At 49.0% G+C, this 18789-nt stretch overlaps 5 protein-coding genes across 5 annotated transcripts; 4 read left to right on the forward strand and 1 right to left on the reverse strand.

The window, feature by feature from the left end:
- Positions 1–192: 192 nt before the first annotated feature.
- On the forward strand, positions 193–1580 carry EI90DRAFT_3013390 (uncharacterized protein; the record flags this gene model as incomplete). The annotated part of the gene is made up of 5 exons (XM_039056661.1): positions 193–441; positions 847–936; positions 1125–1199; positions 1265–1276; positions 1332–1580. The coding sequence occupies 5 exons, from the start codon at positions 193–195 to the stop codon at positions 1578–1580; spliced, it is 675 nt and encodes a 224-aa protein (XP_038920325.1).
- Positions 1581–5134: 3554 nt separating this feature from the next.
- On the forward strand, positions 5135–6748 carry EI90DRAFT_2537240 (uncharacterized protein). Its single transcript, XM_039053199.1, has 6 exons — positions 5135–5616; positions 5671–5829; positions 5886–6173; positions 6285–6449; positions 6509–6593; positions 6650–6748. Exons 1-6 carry the CDS (start codon positions 5338–5340, stop codon positions 6661–6663), a joined length of 990 nt encoding a protein of 329 aa, XP_038920326.1. The 5' UTR covers positions 5135–5337; the 3' UTR covers positions 6664–6748.
- Positions 6638–7324, forward strand: EI90DRAFT_2909333 (kinase-like domain-containing protein; the record flags this gene model as incomplete). Its single annotated transcript, XM_039054369.1, has 3 exons — positions 6638–6832; positions 6893–6961; positions 7025–7324. Coding segments are annotated over 3 exons (564 nt in total), but the record flags the coding sequence as incomplete, so codon positions are not given.
- A 4925-nt stretch (positions 7325–12249) lies between these two features.
- Positions 12250–13383, forward strand: EI90DRAFT_2967924 (uncharacterized protein; the record flags this gene model as incomplete). The annotated part of the gene is made up of 4 exons (XM_039055612.1): positions 12250–12701; positions 12766–12926; positions 12988–13222; positions 13280–13383. The coding sequence occupies exons 1-4, from the start codon at positions 12506–12508 to the stop codon at positions 13378–13380; spliced, it is 693 nt and encodes a 230-aa protein (XP_038920328.1). The 5' UTR covers positions 12250–12505.
- A 701-nt stretch (positions 13384–14084) lies between these two features.
- Positions 14085–15505, reverse strand: EI90DRAFT_3041505 (uncharacterized protein). Its single transcript, XM_039059107.1, has 2 exons — positions 15011–15505; positions 14085–14957 (listed from the first exon to the last, which is right to left on the reverse strand). Exons 1-2 carry the CDS (start codon positions 15449–15451, stop codon positions 14259–14261), a joined length of 1140 nt encoding a protein of 379 aa, XP_038920329.1. The 5' UTR covers positions 15452–15505; the 3' UTR covers positions 14085–14258.
- Positions 15506–18789: the final 3284 nt, after the last annotated feature.

The raw sequence follows: 18789 nt of genomic DNA on the forward strand, positions 1-18789 counted from the left end.
ATATTGCTTGCCTCACCTGCCCTCCATCTTGACCTTCACCATGATTCGATGCGGGACTGCGTGGAGGGAACGTGGAAAAGTTCAATATTCCTCCTGCACGATTCCGGGCGTGTTGCCAAACCTTGTCACATCTCATTCCCCAGTTTCTTCTGGCGGAGATCAATCAATTCCTTGTAATGCAGCATACCCGCGATGTATGTAACACCCTCTCAGCCTCGAATATCCTTTCTGGGAGAGGACGTTTCCCTGTTCCTTCCACATTATCATTGGAGAAGTTCTGGATTCGAACCCGACCGCACAAATTTCCATCTACTCGACGAGCGCCACCTTCCTCATGCTTCTATGCTGGCTCGCGACGCGGGCGTGCGGGAACTGCCACTCATTGGTTTTCCGTATCACGAATTGGGTAACTTTGCTTGTCACACCTTCCCTGGTATTCGTGTGAGCTCTAAAGTGACACTATAAGTATATACCCTGGTGAAGCGCTTTGAAGACACCTCATTCAGGCTGCTCATCATCGCCAAGGGCGGAATTAATTACTTTCGAATAACAAATTATGCTACCGGCTTGACGCGCAAATCAAGCAATACTAGCTCAATGTCGCGGCATGCAAATCATCGCTCGGCCAACCTTTTGCTCAGGCGAGTCTACTCAAACCCATTGGTGGCGCATAGTATTGGCTGTCGTCTCACCCCGCATCGCTCGTCCCCGCGCGCGCTCGCTACATGAACCCTATGCTGTTCATAACTTCCTGGCCGAGCGTCTTTCACTTTTGCATGGCCTTTTATTGCGGTATCATTCACGTGTCAGTGTGGGCCCCTCTGAGTTCTTTCGTGTCGCTCGCAGCGGCAGCACATCGCTTCTGACTGGACGCCCCCTTGGATGGCGGCCAACATAGCTACTTCAACCCATGCCAACGGTAACCCGCGCATCTGGGTGCGCGGTTCACGCCATCATTGACAATGCATCGTTCGAAACTGAACCCAGTTACGTTGCGGGACCCTTCGACAGATGACCCTTCCTGACTCCAGAATTGGAGTTTGCAAGCGCTTCAGTCTCGTGCCGCATTTTACTAACCCTTTCAACCCCACCTCGTCTTTGCCGCTGCATTGCTATGTCACCAGCGCATGTGCGGAGGCATCGACCTAACTGTACCCCTATGTGACACGTTCCGCCGTGCTGCGCCCGCGGTGAATTCCGTTCGTGAACATGAGCAGGATTTCCTACCTGATTTCTTTAGTGACTCCATTTGATCCAATTCAAGGGGCCCAGCAACGTGCGTATACACTCACTTCACAAAAGGCCTCAAGCGTGCCCCTCCACGTTGTTAGTCTCCCAGAAAGGCATTAATATTACACGCAACACACCAATCAAAGCTGGGCCCTGGCTTGGACGCCATCGGCGAGCAACACTTGAATACATCAGCCAACTCGCGGGAAAAGACAACTGGGCATGTTTGTCACTCTACTGCTCGCAAGACGCACGGATTTCCCTTGGACGTAATCGTCGTCCGTCGTGAAGCGCATCCCCGCCTGGCTATTCGCTTCCTCACTGCGCCACGACTCAACCTTTCCAATTAGACAGTAGCATGATGTAGCCCAGTTTCTGGTAACTCCCCGTGTACCGCGAATCCCCATATTTCCCTGGACCGACTGCTGGAATCCGAGGGGATCCGAAATTCTGCGAAATGTTCAAACCTGGATACACTGCTCTAGTTGCTCCTTGAGGATTCTAACATGGCGAAGCTTAACCGAGGCCACCAATACCATATGTGCCAAAGAGCTTAGCACGGCAGTTGCGGTCCTAAAACTTGAACGGGGTTCGGGGTGTGCCCAACAACTTCTCCGTTGTCACATCTTTAGTCGTTAGCGCAATCGCATTGCTGAACAGTTTAAATCATAGGAACGCAGCAGTTGGACTTCAATCGCCTTCGAATATGCCCTCGACCGTGTGCTCGGTATGAGCTTAATGTAGTAGCGAGAACACCGAGAAATGCCTGGCGAACAATTCGGGGCAGTCAATGAAAATTAGTGGATTTAGGCGCACAGTCTGATCCTAACCCCAAACTCTGAGTCTCAGCACGAGCACAAACCAGCTAATGATCCTGACAGCGTAATGGGATTGGCTTATAGTGATTGTTCCGTTCACCTGCCCCTCATGACATCGGAAATGTTCGGTTATGAATTGCTGAGCGGAGGTCCCACAACTGTATACAATTGTGCTATTAACGCACAGATCTTACATTAAACTTGTATATATAGCTCAGTTCCGCGCGTACTTTACCCTTTTCTTCAGACCACACTCACGCAGGATACATTCACAGTTGATTGCAAAAAAGTTGGTCGAGGACTGTAATTATCCTCATCTACAAACACCAATCGATGAAATTAGCTTCACTGCCTTTATCCGAGAACATGCTCGTTACCTTCTCGTGGTGGAGTAGGTGAGCTCGATGACAGATCCGTTCTGGACTTTTCCCTTCGGGTTAAGCCCATTACCGGGGACAGTTGAGGTGCTTCTGATGGTGTTTGTTTTCTTATTTCTTTCCCTACTCCTTTGGTCTCTTGCAGACTCGTACCCAGTCGTCGTCGCTCCGTGGACGCGCACTGCGCACACGCAATTTCAAGTTGGGTTTATATTAAAAGTCACAGTCACCTTTACATGATGCATGAGTAGTCATCTTTTGTATTGAACCCTTAAAGTCACATGTGCCGGAAATAGAGTTAAACCCGATCACCTACTCCGAAAACCAGCGCGCGACACTTCGCTCCAACGACTGGCACAAAAGTTGGGTGGCGGTGTTTTCCGGCAGCATCATTGTTGAGTCCACACAACTTGTGCGCAACAGATTAGGTTGTAGTCCGGTGCATTTTTAGTGTCAACTCACATAAGATTTGTACCTGACCCACCCCAAAGGGTATGAAGGGCTGCGGAGTCAATAACCTGAGCATGCAGAGAATCTAAGCCTTATATATTACTTTGAGAGTAATACTGTGTTGGTGTGAGTTAGTGCAGGTGGTATAGCGTTCGCTGAGGCTATGCACTTTTTTTGCTTGCTCGGGTTCGACTCCCACCTGGTAACTTCCTTTTTTCATTCATTCCTCACTTCTTGGTGATGTATACGGAAATTTGTCGCATGTATGAAAGGGGTGATGCATGAAAAAAAGAAGGTTACCAGGTGGGAGTCGAACCCGAGCAAGCAAAAAAAGTGCATAGCCTCAGCGAACGCTATACCACCTGCACTAACTCGCACCAACACAGTATTACTCTCAAAGTAATATATAAGGCTTAGATTCTCTGCATGCTCAGGTTATTGACTCCGCAGCCCTTCATACCCTTTGGGGTGGGTCAGGTACAAATCTTATGTGAGTTGACACTAAAAATGCACCGGACTACAACCTAATCTGTTGCGCACAAGTTGTGTGGACTCAACAATTCAGTCCCGGATGCTGCCGGAAAACACCGCCACCCAACTTTTGTGCCAGTCGTTGGAGCGAAGTGTCGCGCGCTGGTTTTCGGAGTAGGTGATCGGGTTTAACTCTATTTCCGGCACATGTGACTTTAAGGGTTCAATACAAAAGATGACTACTCATGCATCATGTAAAGGTGACTGTGACTTTTAATATAAACCCAACTTGAAATTGCGTGTGCGCAGTGCGCGTCCACGGAGCGACGACGACTGGGTACGAGTCTGGGTCTCTTGCGTGTATATATATATATATACCCATGTCTATGGTAGAATGTACTTCGGCGATTTTGTGTATGTTGTGTCCGGGCTTTGTGCTTGCTGTGACCTTGTTGGCAGTTGAACCTGTCCTGCTTCGATCTTGTGGAACCTAAGTATGTTTAGCATTCTTCCACGAGATGTCCAGGCTAGGTCTGTGCTGAACATTGCCTGAAGATGTTATTCTCATGCTTTCAATGCTCATGATTTGTACATCGACTGGGGTGGGCAGTTCCGTCCTCCGCCAAATAATTTCTCTGAGTGGGATAGGCTCAAGGCCAGAATGGTTATGGAGGTAATGGAATCACGAAGGTAGCTTGACAGGTTGAGCCGGGATTATCGAGCTAAATCCCTTGATCTCAATAACGATATTGTGACCTGCGCGACGCTATCCCAATATGGTCGTTATGTCTCACCAGGCTTCACAACAGGCATCGCCCAAGTTGACCACCGGTGCACAGTCATCACCTGGTTCCCATGGAGGCCACCTAATCCTCCGTCTTGGCGTCCATCGATGGTCTCCACCGAATCAGACAACACCGGACGCATAGCTTGCGGCCTATGATGCCTGCTGAGGGTTGTCCCCATAAATGTAGCGGCTATGCATGTTCAGCTGAACGGTGTACTTCCCCTTTACGAAGGACTGGGATATTGCCAACTATGGTTGCGCAGACGGTATTTTTCCTTGTCGGCTGAGGCTGGCACGTGTCATGTATTCTGATGTTATGCGAGTGGCGCATCGCTATCGTTGCCCAACACGATCACAAGCCATCTCGGCTGCCTGATTAGTGACAAAGTGTCTATGGTTAGACGCTCCTAAAAAGGAATTAAGAGCAATTGAATTGCGCGCTACATGCTTAGTCTTGCCGCACACTGCCCCCATCGGTTAGCGCTGGAGCTCCTAACAGTAACTCCACAGGACGACAATTGTGGGTCCCTGAATGGCCAAGGGCTCCTACTGTGTGTCCGTGCGCTGATAATTTTGATTAGTGCTTCTGATCTGTCACTTGGAGGTATGGGTATCCATGGCCAGTTTTCTCGGGCAGTGGAGGGTGAGGGGCCAGTCGGAACTCATGTTACTCTTAATGCGACCACTTCAAGCAGTCAGAATTGCGGTGAAGCCGCTCGCATTGGGAGTACCTGCAATGCTCGCGCCGACAACACTGGTGGTTAGTAACACAGAATGGAATTCTGATTCCGCGTATTCAAGTGCGATAACCGCGCCAGAATCAATCTCTATTCTATCCCGGCCCGATGACCACACTGGCTCTCCCCATGGCGCGAGTGCCGCCTCCACTTCTAGCTCGGCGTCATCGAACCCTCTAACCATCGAGCTTTCATCATTTCCGGAGCCGGGCTCGGTGGAGGATTTCCTTTTTGAAGTAAGAAGAGACCTTATAGCCTTCGAACCTTAACTCACTTGCCTGTAATAGCTTGATCGGGGCATTGAACCTTCGCTCAATGATGCATCCTCCAGGCCACCATCACTTGTTCGATTTCACAACCCATTGGCACGCCAATCGGCTACCACCATACTATCAACTGCTTCACTCACTACTTTTTTGTCCTTTCGTTCATCTTGGTTGCGTAGTCGCTCAGCGACCCTTGCGGCGATGGATTCATTCTACCCCGGGTCCCTCCCGTACAGGACCTTTACGGTTCAGGCATTTTGTGAAAGTTTGCGCAAGAGTCCTCTTGCTGCCGATGCTAAGATCATATCGGTTCAGCGTTATGGCGATTGTTATGGGATACCACACCGATTCCTTATCTTTCATGTTGATCGGACCGGCAGGAAGGCCTTCTACCTTCGATTAGATCGCAAACGGGACCATACTAGCTCATCGTGGAAATTCTGGCGGCGGGATTCTGAGACCTCCGATGCAAGTGATACGGTATATCATAGCTTTTCAATTGCTTGCGCTGGGCTAGAACACGGTCTTTGACAGGCTGCTATCTCCGGTCGAGTTGACCACCTTCTAGATTATACGAATAAGAAAGCCGGAGCAGAGGCCGTCATCATCTTCCCGACTCCAGCGCCTCTTATTGCAGCAGCGCAAATTCTGGATGCTGTTACAGCAGAGTCTCCCAGGTTTAAGCTAACTAAGGTACGCTCTAAACGTTGACCACTTGCACCATCATCAGCTAACCCGCATATACATAGGGCAACTGCTGGTTTTTTAGTTCTACTATTCAGGAGATGTTAACGCTGAAGTTTGGTGGCCAGTACGGGATTGGATCCCTTAACCACCCAAAAATTGGAGCCGAGTGCCGAGGCCGCATTAAGCTTCGGGTGAACTCCCGCATTGTAGGCGAAATGGTATCTACTAGTCAGGACGTTGCTGTGAGGGCAAATACCCCTGACAGTGAGGTAACCGTGAGGAAGACGGTTTCTTTGGTTCCCGAGACCTCGTCCGCGCAAGGCAGTATGCAAACTGTTCGTGATGCTGCGGTAAGGGGCGACTTATTCCATTTGGTTAGACTGATTTGTTAATCTGCTTGATACACCCCATGCACTTTGAATTGCACTTCAACTACGGAACTTTTGCTCTTGGGTTCTCAGAGTTCATTCAATGCGACGGCAAGAATGGATGCGACGACTGCTCATGACATGCTCTGCGCAGAGTTTGCAAAGGCACAATCATCGAATCTTGATGGCAACATCGATTATGATCTTAGGCGGCGTAAGGGCCGAGGCGCCTTTGGGGACGTCTACAAGGGAAAATATGTACGGTACTTTGTCGTTTCATTAGGATATTTCTGACCTGAGAACTTTAATGCATGCAGGCTGCTAGTTTCGTGTGTGTGAAAGTGCTCAGCACAAGAGTAACCGCTCTGGAGCCAGAACGATGGAAAAAGTTCCTTAGAGTAAGCCCCAAGACCGTTTTCACTTTCTCATCAAGCGGTTAATTCATTGTTTTTGGGCAGGTTCTCCCTCGTGAAGTGAAGATATGGCACGGTTTGGATCATCAAAATGTCGTAAAATTTATCGGTTGGACCTCGAGGGTCTGTGAAGATACATTGACAGTGTGCTTGGTATCGGCTTGGTGTGATGGTGGGAATGTCAAGGAATACCTTAGGAACCACGAGGGGGCGAATCGACGAAGATTGGTGAGTTCGGACGTATTTAGGCTATTATGCCTTATAATCACCTGAGAGCCTTGACCTAAGGTTTGCGATGTTGGTCGGGGATTAGTCTACCTGCATTTCAAGCACATCATCCATGGTGATATTAAACCTGTACGTTGTTTTCTATTCAATCCATTTTCCTCTCGTCACCCTGACCTGTCCCTGTGATCACAGGAAAATATCGTTGTCTCGTATGCGGCAGGGGGCGGTGTCGTCGCGCTGCTGTGTGATTTCGGATTATCCTCCATCCTCAGCGATATAACAACACATCCGCACATATCAAGCATTACTGGCACGCTCCGATATGCACCACCCGAATTATTCAGCGTCACTTCGATGCAACGAAATGAGGCCAGCGATATCTGGGCCTTTGGGTGTACGGCGACCGAGGTAGGCCCTCCACTTGTTGACCCCAAACAATTCCACTTACCCAAACACAGATCCTCACCGACCAACTCCCTTATAACCGGGTAAAGCATGATATTCAAATACCTTTAGTTGTTGGTACGCAGCCACCGTACGACAAGATGGGCCAGGATGCTTTTGGGGTGCACCTCTCCTCATGTTTTCAGCACAAACCAACGAAACGACCGAGTATCATTGAACTCACTAGTCGCCTAGAGCAAGTATTTCCCTTGAACTACTGCCGAGTCATGGCGTTGATCGTTTGTGGAAACAGGCAGGCGTTAGGCTGTTGATCTCGAGTCCGGGCGATCCGTTCTCTTACAATTGCCGTCAAGTCCAAGTTCGGAGGTGCTCTCTGATACACAAAATTGACGGGCTATTTGAATAGCAGTTAACATCCCTCGCTCAACAAAGGCATTCTGTGCGGCCGAGTCGTGACTCGTCACCGCAACGGAGCAAAGTCACGACTGCACTCCGGAATAGCCATATCGTATCAGCCGCTAGTATTCACTGTGTGGGGTTCGCAATATGCACGGAGGGATACCGTCAGCACGAAATCTGCATGCGCAAATGTGAAACGAAGGTCGTGGAAGAGCTCAAGTGTGGAGGATAGATCAACTAAGCAGTCGATTTTGCGGCGTCCCTTTATGCGCCTCAACAAAGCCAGTAACTACGAGTCCACGTAGGTGGATAGAGTGCCAGCCTCGATTTGCCTATTACAACGGTCCAGCACGATCATTCATGAGAAATCTCGGACAGTCTGTGTACCTCATGATCTTTTCCAACTTAATATTATGTGCTTGGTTGCAGGATCAGGGCATTCCCTCAATTGAGGAACCTCCGAAGTGCTTCCTTAAGTAAAGATAGTAACGAAGCCAACTCTCCCGCACCAGTGAAGCCAATTGAGCGACAGGCGAAACTACCCCCCTCCAACCTCCAACACCACCTCTGAACGCTGCGCTGGATTGGGGATATATGTGTGTCATGGTCGATCCCTCCCTCCAAGGCAGTGTTCAAGTTCCCGTCGCGTCGCCCGGCTCACACGGCGCCGGTGCACAACCCAGTCACTACCAACGGCAGGGAGCATCACAGACGACCACGTCACCCCCCACGGGCACCGGGCAACGACTAGAAAAGCTTGAAAGTGATGCAGACGCGACTTCAACCCTGATCAACTATGCTTCACTCAATATGTCAACGAGCAGGAGTATTGCCGCTCGGACGAGGTGTCACATAATAAGGGGCTTCATGGACCTGGTGTCAACACTCCCCCTGAAATTGTGGTGTGCAATGCAACGTAAACTTAGGAATTTTTCTCGCAAATTTTTGGCATCCGCGCAAACCTTAGTGATTTCTCCTTTCTTTGTTAACAACGTAAAGTTGAAATCCATGTTTAGTCTACAGGGTACCCTGAATCTCTAAACCGCCCTTCCGCATCCTGAGATGTTATGGTACTGTAGACATCACACAAATGTGGCCGTGTCGTCCTCAGTATTCATGACTTCCCGCATCCATGTCCCATGGCGACGCAAAAGATGTTTAAATCCGGAGAATGACTCCTCGATTGGGTTGTAGTCGGGAGAGTACAATATGCATGTCACCCATAAATGTTTGAGAATAAAACGACCAGCATACTGTCTCTCAACCATACGCGTGATGGAGGGGTGCTTGTGAATTGGGCAATTGTCCATCACAACAACAAAGTTCTTGAGTGGGAATGGGTTCATTTCTCCTAATAATTTTCAAATGAAGCGACGAAACAGTCACATATCATAAGAACCATTTCACGCTTCAACGTAGAGTGGGCCATCCAATGATAGCCCAGGAAGTATAGAGAATCTATGGAAGGAGAAAGACTCAAGCATTAATTCCTCAGCGATCCAGAATAACATGTGCCCACCTTTTGCGTTTTAAGCGGCTTGAACGAACAGTGGCCTCCCGCGCCCATCCTCTGATCCGAAGTGTGGCACGCTTGTCAACAGCTGTCTCATTCACGAAGACCAGCTGGTTGGGAAGATAGTTGTCAACGACATTTTTCCGCCATTTCGCACGCTTCCCCTCAATGCGTTCCCGAGCTTTGCATTGCAACTCGACGTTGGATGAGTTAGATTGTAATACATAAATAAGAGTTTGTTGGTTATATGTACCTTCTTCATGGCATATCCCTCACTGTGCAACGTCCTCCATATACATGACTGGGAGACAATTGTGCCACGCTGTTCAATAAGCCTTCGCTAGAGCTCATCTAAGAATAAGAACGTCGGGCTGTGCATCCAATAAACCGATAAGAAACTATATAATTTGATGTCAAAATCATCAAGGTTGAACAAGAATATGGATCACCTGCGTATCTTCTGCACTGAGCCTTCGTGGACGGCCTCCGGCTTTGGGTGATGGCAGATCAAATTGGCCATACTTTCGGTACCGGGCACGCCAGCGCTGGACAGTGGGGACACTGACACCGGAAAGAAAGTTTGCCATATTTGAGCCCACGTAGGCATCTATGCGAACAACAAGTGCCTTGAAATCATCGTTTGAGAAATTAAGCAGACGTGATGGAAAACAATGACGGAAAAAAGCCGTGTTCCCGAGGCCCTAAGGTTGAACCAGTTTGACAGAGCACGCTGCGTGCAGCGGAAGCAAAAAAAGAAAGAAAGCCTAGGGGCCGATACGTGCTGCAGATGTGAGGGAAATAAGTTGAGGTAACTCACCCAAGAATAGTGAAGAGAAACTCGCCTAGGAGCAACTTACAAGGCTGCCAGACCTGCGAAAAGAGGCCCTAAGGATTGCCAGTGCGACGATGCATTTCCCCACGGTAGCATCTGCCCATATCCACCCCCACCCTGGGAGCCTCACCTCTCTCTACACTCTCGGCACAACCGCCTGTGCCCAGCGAAAACTACGGAGAGTTTGTAAGGAATAGGTGGTTCCTATTACTTTATTCCTTTAAAGATAGATATCGACTGACTGGAGGATTGAAGAGACACCAAGGTTGGCGCCTACACCGATCTTACAGAGTTCCACCAAGAAAAAAATGGCAGAAAGCCAAGGAAAAACCAAATGAAAACCGTAGCACTCAGGATTCCCATGTGATCTCCCACCATAGTACTGACTGAGCGGCACTCAACTTAACTTCGCAGATCAGATGGGATGCGGTGCTTTCCGAGTCCTATGGCCACAGATAGTTGGACCCGCATTCCCACCTCTGATGAATATTCATACCACTCGGGGATGACAAATAAAGGTAGCAAATCGAGGCCCAAGCGTGATATAGATGTGCGAGGTGAACGCAGTCGAAATATTGTCGCTGGGCGAGAATTGCTTCCGATGTATGTAATGTCGAGGGAATGACGCCAGGAAGCCGAGGGGAGCCAATGAAAGAGCGAGAAAGGCGAGGCGACCAATTGGAGCGCTTCGATCGTAGCTCGCCCCAGCATTTAGTATATGTAGAAACCGTTGAACAATATGTAGATGATGTCACGTAAGCATGCAAGCGAAAAAAACTACATTATTGCAACGAACAGACTCGATAAAGAGAACTGAGGGGAAAGGGGTTCCAAAAATTCGTTACTTTATACGTGAGCAGCGCTTTGTGGCGAGCCCGTCACATAAAAAGACTATAAATGCGAGAACTCTCGCCTCAGAAGAACCGAGCGGAGAGGAGTTCCAAAATTTTACGCGAGCAATACTCTGTGGTGAGCCCATCGCAAAAAGAGGCAAAGAGGTAACGAAGGCCATGAGCAGATAGGCCCAAAGTTCGAGAAGGTGCTTCACCAAGCAGCGGGCTTGATGGGATTGACATTCGTAATGTCAATGGGCAGAAGCCTTTCGCATAGGCAATGTACGCAAGATATAGATCGTGGGCCTCGCAGCAACCGAAGGCTTATAACCGGAAATATTTCGAGAGTATGTAGCCATAATATCAAGTACGCACATTATTTCCTTTGAGAAAGGCTTCAGAGATGTTGTTACTGTCAATATGAATCTTCGCTAATGCGTCGTACAGGGCTGGATCCTACTGTCCACTGGTGATGCGCGCCTCAACCCAGGGCCGAATGAGCTGTGGCTGCTTCGACGAGCTTGTGGATCCCAGTGACCAGCCAACGTCCAAGAGGTTACCCACAACTGGAGGCACGCGAGTGGTGTTGACGTGCTGAAGATGAGCTTGACCAATAATAATAAAGAACAAGATCGTGAACAAAGTGGAAGCGATCGCAGACGATGATAAGGGGGTGTTGATCGGAAAGTTTCGCCTCCATTTCTGGCTTATGGTGATTGCTCTTGCGGCGTGTCCATTTGGCCTAGTCCGAGTAGCGTTCTGGATGTGCTCGAAGCCGATCGAGCATAGATAGACAATTCACGGAAGAAACCGCCAGCGCTCTCCCACCAGTTGTGTGGCAATCTGGTCATAGAAGGACTCGGCGTTAGTATCGAAATTAACGTACTATCCAATCAGCAGGGCCTAAAAACTCGTACTCCATAGCCGGGGGGGGGGGGGGCGAAAGTGATAAAAAACAACCGATTGACAAAAAAAAGGCCCAAGGCAAAAGGCGAAATCACTTACTGCCTTTCACCGAATTCCGCCGGCCGTTGTCGAGGAAATTGTGCACAAACGCATCTTCAATGCTATTGGGATCATTTAAATGATAAAAAACCGATCCAAGAGGTACAGAACTCTCTGCGTAAGTTTCTGCGGAGCCGTTGTCGAGAAAATCGTGCAGAAGGGTGAAGTGCCTAAACTTAGGAGAATTACGGCTATTGCTCAAGAAGGCTCGGGAAATAAAAGGAGGAACATTTTGGAAGTGGCTAGCTCATGCGGTTGCAATTCTTTGTGTTGGAACATGCATGAACAGGAACAGTAAAGTAGAGCTATAGCGAACCTAGCGGTCGGACTTCCCCGTGAGGTACGTAAGAGTAGTTATGTCATTTTGTCAGCATTTTTGAGAAACTTGGTGTCAGCAGTATTTGTCGATTCAAGTCCAATTCAATCTTGGTGGTGACGTGAAAGGCTTTCGGTAAGAACTGAATTCTCTGAATCATCGTCTGTCTTTATCTGTCTTTATCCATGGCCAAATCACCCAAGAAATGTAGAGTTGATTGTAAGCTTCCAGGAGAAGGATGGGCATCGGTAGCGTATATAAGTAGTGCCAGATTCGAGGTCGTTCTAGCCAGCAAGTGGCCTCTCCAGCCTCAGTTCACTCTACTACACACCATCAGCTTCATACCATCCTCGACAAGCCCTAGATAAAAATGTCTAATTTGAATCGAAGCCGTGTAGGCCCCTCCACCAAACTTGTCAATAGCACTGCGGCGGCGCGAGTCAAACCAGTCGGGGGCTCAGCCGATGCGTTCCTCCAAGCCATTGCCGAACGTCGGAGTGTATACGCTCTGACGAGGAAGTCCTCAATACCGGACGAACGTGTTGTCGAGATAGTTCAGCATGCTGGTATTTCAACATCCCTTTTTCGCACCAGAATGATGGGACTAATTCACTGGTGTCATCGATGTAGTCTTACACACTCCCACATCGTTTAACTCTCAATCAAACCGTGCCGTTGTTCTCTTTGGGGAGAACCATGTGAGACTTTGGGATGTCGTCGCCGAGTCCTTGAGGAAAATTCTCCCACCAGAGCAATTCGAAGGGATGGTGGGGAAAGTGCGTTCTTTCCAGGTAAGTCCTGCTTTCCTTCCTCCCCACCAACCCAAACGAACGACTCACTCCCTTACCATAGGCCGGATACCTCACAATCCTGTATTTTATCGACACAAAAGTTGTCAAAGGACTCGAAGAACAGTTCAAACCATACGCAGAAAACTTCGCGCCATGGGCCCAGCAGTCTATCGGGATGCTCCAATCCAACGTTTGGGTTGCCCTAGAGGAGGAAGGACTTGGTGCTAGTTTGCAGCATTACTCTAACTTGATCGAGGCGGAGGTCAAGAAGGTGTATAACATTCCCGAAGAGTGGAGTAAGTTCAATTTTCTTGTGGAAGGTGATTGGGATTGCTAACGAGTATTTTACCTAGGCTTGGTTGCTCAGCAGCCGGTTGGTGTTCCTGCTAAGGGCTGGAAGGCACCTGAAAAGGACGCTAAGCCTCTCGAAGAGACTGTCAAAGTTTTCCACTAAACTATATGTTCCCATCCGCGCTTCATATTTGGTTGTATATCTAATAACGCTTGCGGTTGAATTGACAATAGTCGAGAGAAACAGACCAATCATATGGACGAGGGAGTACGTCTTGCAGATCCTAAGATGCAAATCTAGCAGCACGGTTGACCATCCATGCTGCCGGATTTCGATGGACAGATCGAAGATTATAATGAGAGTACCGCTATCATGAAGCACTTCTAATTATGGTCGCCCAACTCTGGCACCAATATTCCTGTTCACCCCCTTCCATTATTGCACATACTATTCACCCTTTCATTCTTTCTATGTCCATCTTAAGAGAGTAGGGGAGGTTTGACCGTCCCGACCATCGAGAGGTTTACATAGATACCCAATACCTTCCGCATTGAATTGCAGGTGAGAGTGGCGCCACTATGACTGATGCTATTTACGAAACGTTGGTGGATTGTTTGGACTACGGCGAAATACCGTGTCGCCATCATGCAGTTCGTGTGGCGAAAAACAAAGTGGTCAAGCCATTCGGTTTTACTGTACATAATCTCCGCAGTCTGTTTTCACATAATTCCCATGCATGCCATTCCCCAGTCCGCAGCCCTCAAATGGCGACACAGCCCAGCCGGCCCTAAGGGGCCGGTCGTGTCAGCTTGTCCGGTCTATGGACTCCCCCACCGTGTAAATCGGCGTCAGAATTTAATTGAAGAGCGCGCGAGAGTCAACGGTTTTCGATCGCATCCATTACCCGGCTCACTCCGATCTGGTCCAAAGATTCGGTTGTTGAAGTACAAAAAAGATGTTATATAATGGTCAATGTAACAAGAAGAATAGTAAAGTAAAGATAATTTAAAAGTTAGGCAGGCGAAACCAAACCTATGAACTCAGCGGTCGGACTCAAAGGGAAGCTGCCATTGAAGGAGTGGCGACAATATGAAAAGTGCCCCACCTGCTATGACGGCACTGGATGCCACCTCCGCTCTCTTCGTATCCAATGCCATACACAACACAATCTTCCCCAACTCCGCCACAACGCACACCGACACACACAGCATAACAGTGACGAAAAACTCATGCTCTTTCACCAGTTTGATAATTTTCTCCTTCCTAATCGCCGGACTCGATGCACGCCACACGGTACGCAACGTGCCTGTGAGGGCATGCGATGGACCGAAACACGAGGAAGCATCTTCTTGATCGACGTCTGCTCGAGAGATGACTGGAAGGTGAACGTCGGTATGCGTTGGGTATTCGGTACGCGCGGTCCCACGAGACAACGCCAAATCATGCGGCTGGAAGATACCGACCTCGTAATTGACGGAGTACTCCAGACGCAAGGCGTCTGAAAGGGGGCGGGTGAAGGCGACGTTTTGAATATCGTTACAGGCCGCCCCTATCCCCTGGACGGTCCTAACCTCAGCATCTGCGATGTGTTCCATAGCTTCGTCCCATGTTGGGAAACCAGGTGGTAGGCGAATACCTGGGGGAGCTCGGATCGTCGTGAAATCTCTAAGCGAAACTACGGAGGATGGTAATGCCAGGGATCTCAGATTTGGCAATTGCTTAACAGCCTCCACTAGCGCCTGATCACGATAAACATAGAAGAACGCGAACGTTATGGATGAGAAAAACTCACATTTGATCTTATTGGCTCAACACTTGGAGGAAAGAACATTCCTTTCATCCCGAACCATCGGTTTCGAAGATCAAGAATCTCAAGTTCCGGGACCAATTTTCCGATTGATTTGATGATCTCCACGTTAGTTCCGTTCTCTGTCACCTCGGTGATCTCATCAAAATCGCCCAGGAGATTGTCCTCTGTGAAAGGAGTGTACAAGCGGAGAGTTTCAGGAGAGAATACTAGTTCGCGGAGATGCGGTACATGCGCCAGCGCTTGAACAAGCTCCGCGTTAGCGCTTTGGGAAAATCCCGAAGACATCGTTAATCGCAATACTTTCAAGTTCGGAGTAAGCCGCATCAACGGCTCTAGGTCTTGGAACCCGTCCATCTCAATGAGTTTCAGCTGGGTCAGCATTTGATTCCCGAGCATGTCCCCCATGGATCGGCCAAACGGCATGCCATAAGCCCGTGCAAAGGGGAACCTGCGCCACGCAGAACGTGGGCCAAAAAACTCTCCCGCTCTTATTCGAAGCGCAACTAAGTTCGATGCAGACGAGAGTATGATCGCTAGCAGCTTGTACGGGGAAGAATTCAAAAGGTGGTAGTCAATTGAGGTTGTGCGCGCCCACACTTTCCAGATCTCAACAAAGTCGATGTCGGTGAAGATATTGAGTTCCCTAAATGGACTTTCAGCGCATCGTTATACGAGATCTCAAGAAACGCATACTGTATTGCTGATAGCAAGTCGCCTGGAGCTTCAGCGAGAGAGATGAGCTGGCGATAGCTTGTGACTGGCGCCTCTTTGTAGAGCAATGAGCGGGTTAGATTATGAATGTTCCGAGAGGCAAGATTGAAGGCCCAAAGGTCTGACGCATCTACCACGTAGCCTCTAGAAGGGTGTCGAAGGGGTAGGTACTGAGATATCTCGAAGAGGATTTCATTAGGGAGTGCATGGATATATGAAGGTGGTAAGCTCCACATTTCATCGTTGTCGTAGTGTAACCCGCTCATGTGCTATTCTCGGGCTCGCGAAAGTTGCCTTGCCAGGCGCAATGATGGGGAAGGCAAAAAGATGAAGTGAGATTGAAGAGGCCTAGGGTTTTATGGTGTCTAGCGTGGGTACATCAGAGAGCGAGACGATCGCATCGCGGCGGAGCTTTTAATCACCGATTTCTTCGCCCGTGTTGTGTTCGCCTACACATCAATGAGGTGTGAGATACAAATTTGAAACGGATGTCCAGATGCCAGGCGACTGCTTATAGTATAGCCGTCAACACAGCACCGGACCATGGAGGTGAATACCGACTATAGCCTCCTCTCCTTGTGGCTCGTTGCAGGGGAGCAGGCATGTGTACCGGCATGTGTACCGGTTCGAGCCGGCCCGATTCACCTCATCATATGCTAACGTGATCCGCAAACAACTTGGCGTTTGTGCCACCCCTTTTGCGTGGTGGTACTGCGGCCATCTTTCAAAAGCCTTCCTATTCAACTTTCCGAAGATGCTGTCTCCTTTTCCGCACGAGAAGGTCAGCACCAGAGTTTGAAAGTTAACAGTTGAAGGATCCGAGTTAGCATATATGGCTTCTTCACTCGACGTGAAAGATCACTGATTCATCAGATCAGATCAGGATTAATTTTCAGATTTATCGAATACCGCAAGCGCCGCAAGTTCTGGTTTCCAGCGCGACATATTCTAACGCAATATATACATCACGGATCCTCGCATAGATGCAACGGGAATCAAGTGTATTTTCTGTCTCGATCCCCATCATCCTCACATTATTGTAATATTGACAGTTAATAAAGTTTCAATATCTATGCATTTACCTTGTCATCGTTGCTCATATGTACTATGGGTTACGGATCAAATCTCAATATAAAATTCACCCCTCACATTAAGGGACAGCAGGTTTATGGGTTGACATCCGGTTCCCGGAAGTTCCTATGGGTAATGGGTTATCGCAAGTATGGCCTACCACGGTTCCAACTGTACATTCCTTTCCGCCCACAGAGAATAGACTTTCTTCCTGTAAAATGGACCTCCTGACTTGTCGCACAAATCATAAAACTCAAAGCGCTGGTTGAGGAAATTAACATGGGTGCAATGACGAAATACAAACAAGAGCGCGCAGCGCTGAGATCGCGAATTCGGGTTTTGGTCCTGTGGATTATAACGAGCAGCCAACTTGCGTGTTCCTGTTGGCCAGAAGAAAACGTACACATATTATCTTCCTGCCCACCATGCTGAATTGAATAAATTGACTATTAGATTTCTTCATATGCTCAAGCTCGCGTGTCTCCTATGTGCGCGCAGACCGATATTATATTTACTTGATCACGCTAGGTGGCCATTGGCTCGTCCAACTGGCACTGGGGTCGCAATGCGCGCCCCTTCTTCACTGCTGGCAGATCAACCAGGCCCCGGACTGATCGATGCGCCGTGCTAGCTTTGTAGCGTTAAAGGATTATAGTGAGCGAATGAGAACGCAAAGTGAACAGGACACGTGTAAATTGGGATCCCACGCTAAGTCGTCCTGCTCGAAGGGAGGCCTGCCGACTAAGCCTAACCACGGAATCTACAAAGTAACTCTATCACGACGCACAATGCACAACCCATTTGAGTCATCGACGCTGTCATTGCCATTCTGTGAAGATGGAACAGCAGATCTCCAGGTGATTTTTTGCAAATTCCGTGTATTCGGGTCGATGTGAGAACCGAAACCCACACCCAGAACGAGAAGGCGAGCCCCAGAGTACGTTGTGAAGGGAATTCCTAACCGGGATGATCAACTTGTTCTAATCGCCACCGAAGTTACTTCATGCCATAAAACAGCTGAAGTCGATAAATCGGCCTCTGCGGTTCGAACTGCGCACAGGCCCCGGCGGAGTCAGCGATCACCCCGCCTCACCGCTATATGCCCTGGACGCAACCGTTCCAAGGAGACCCATCGGCACGGACCCAAACTTTTCTGGAGAAGCCTGCGTGCTCAAAAGACCTGCGTTGTTGGAAACGGAGAACCGCTAGCAATTCATGGTTGACCCCACGAATCGGTTCACGCATTAGTCGTTGGAAGTGCGTGACCTTGATGCCGATATCAGGAGGTGAGGGGTATCCTGTCAAGTTGATCATTAGGAAGCATTTCCATGGAAGGGAGTTCTAGATTAGAACGTTCGGGGAGGCATGCCGGGCGTAGCGTGTTCGTAGGGGCCCTTGAGGCCGAAGAATCCGATGCGTCCCCCCAATCGTCTACACTAAAGTGCACTCTAGGCGCCATGGTTCCCTGACACATCAATTTGTGCGCCTCGTCAGGATCGATCCAGTCGATATTTACAATAGGATCAGTGCAGAAATGCGTGGTTCGTCTCAGAAACCAATGGCGGCTCAGTTTGGGGGATTGAGGGGCGGCAAAATCGCGAATAGTGCACCGCCGATTGTGTCTGGTTGTTACAAGAGTGGTGTATGAGAATAGAAGACTTGATATATAGTAACAGTCTGAAAAGAGTCCAGGCAGGTTGATACCTGAGTCAAGGATGGAACAAGCAAGAATGATTATTAGAAGCGATTATTTGCCACGAGATTAAGGGAAAGTGGATGTTGCAGGTGACTAGAGCCGCGTTGTATCGTGGGGAGGGGGGTTGTGGTTCGGTATTCGTGCGGGTATGCAGCATCGAGAAAACGAACTCGTTGATGTTGCCTCAATTTGACTGAAGTAAGGGTACCGGTCACCGACACCAGTGCCCCGTGGTGCAGTCTACCGACTAAGCTTTTGCTTCTTCTTTTCCTGAGCGGACTCA

The sequence above is a fragment of the Cantharellus anzutake genome (genome assembly GCF_015039405.1).
Source record: "Cantharellus anzutake strain C23 chromosome Unknown EI90scaffold_8, whole genome shotgun sequence".
Classification (NCBI taxonomy): Eukaryota; Fungi; Basidiomycota; class Agaricomycetes; order Cantharellales; family Hydnaceae; genus Cantharellus; species Cantharellus anzutake.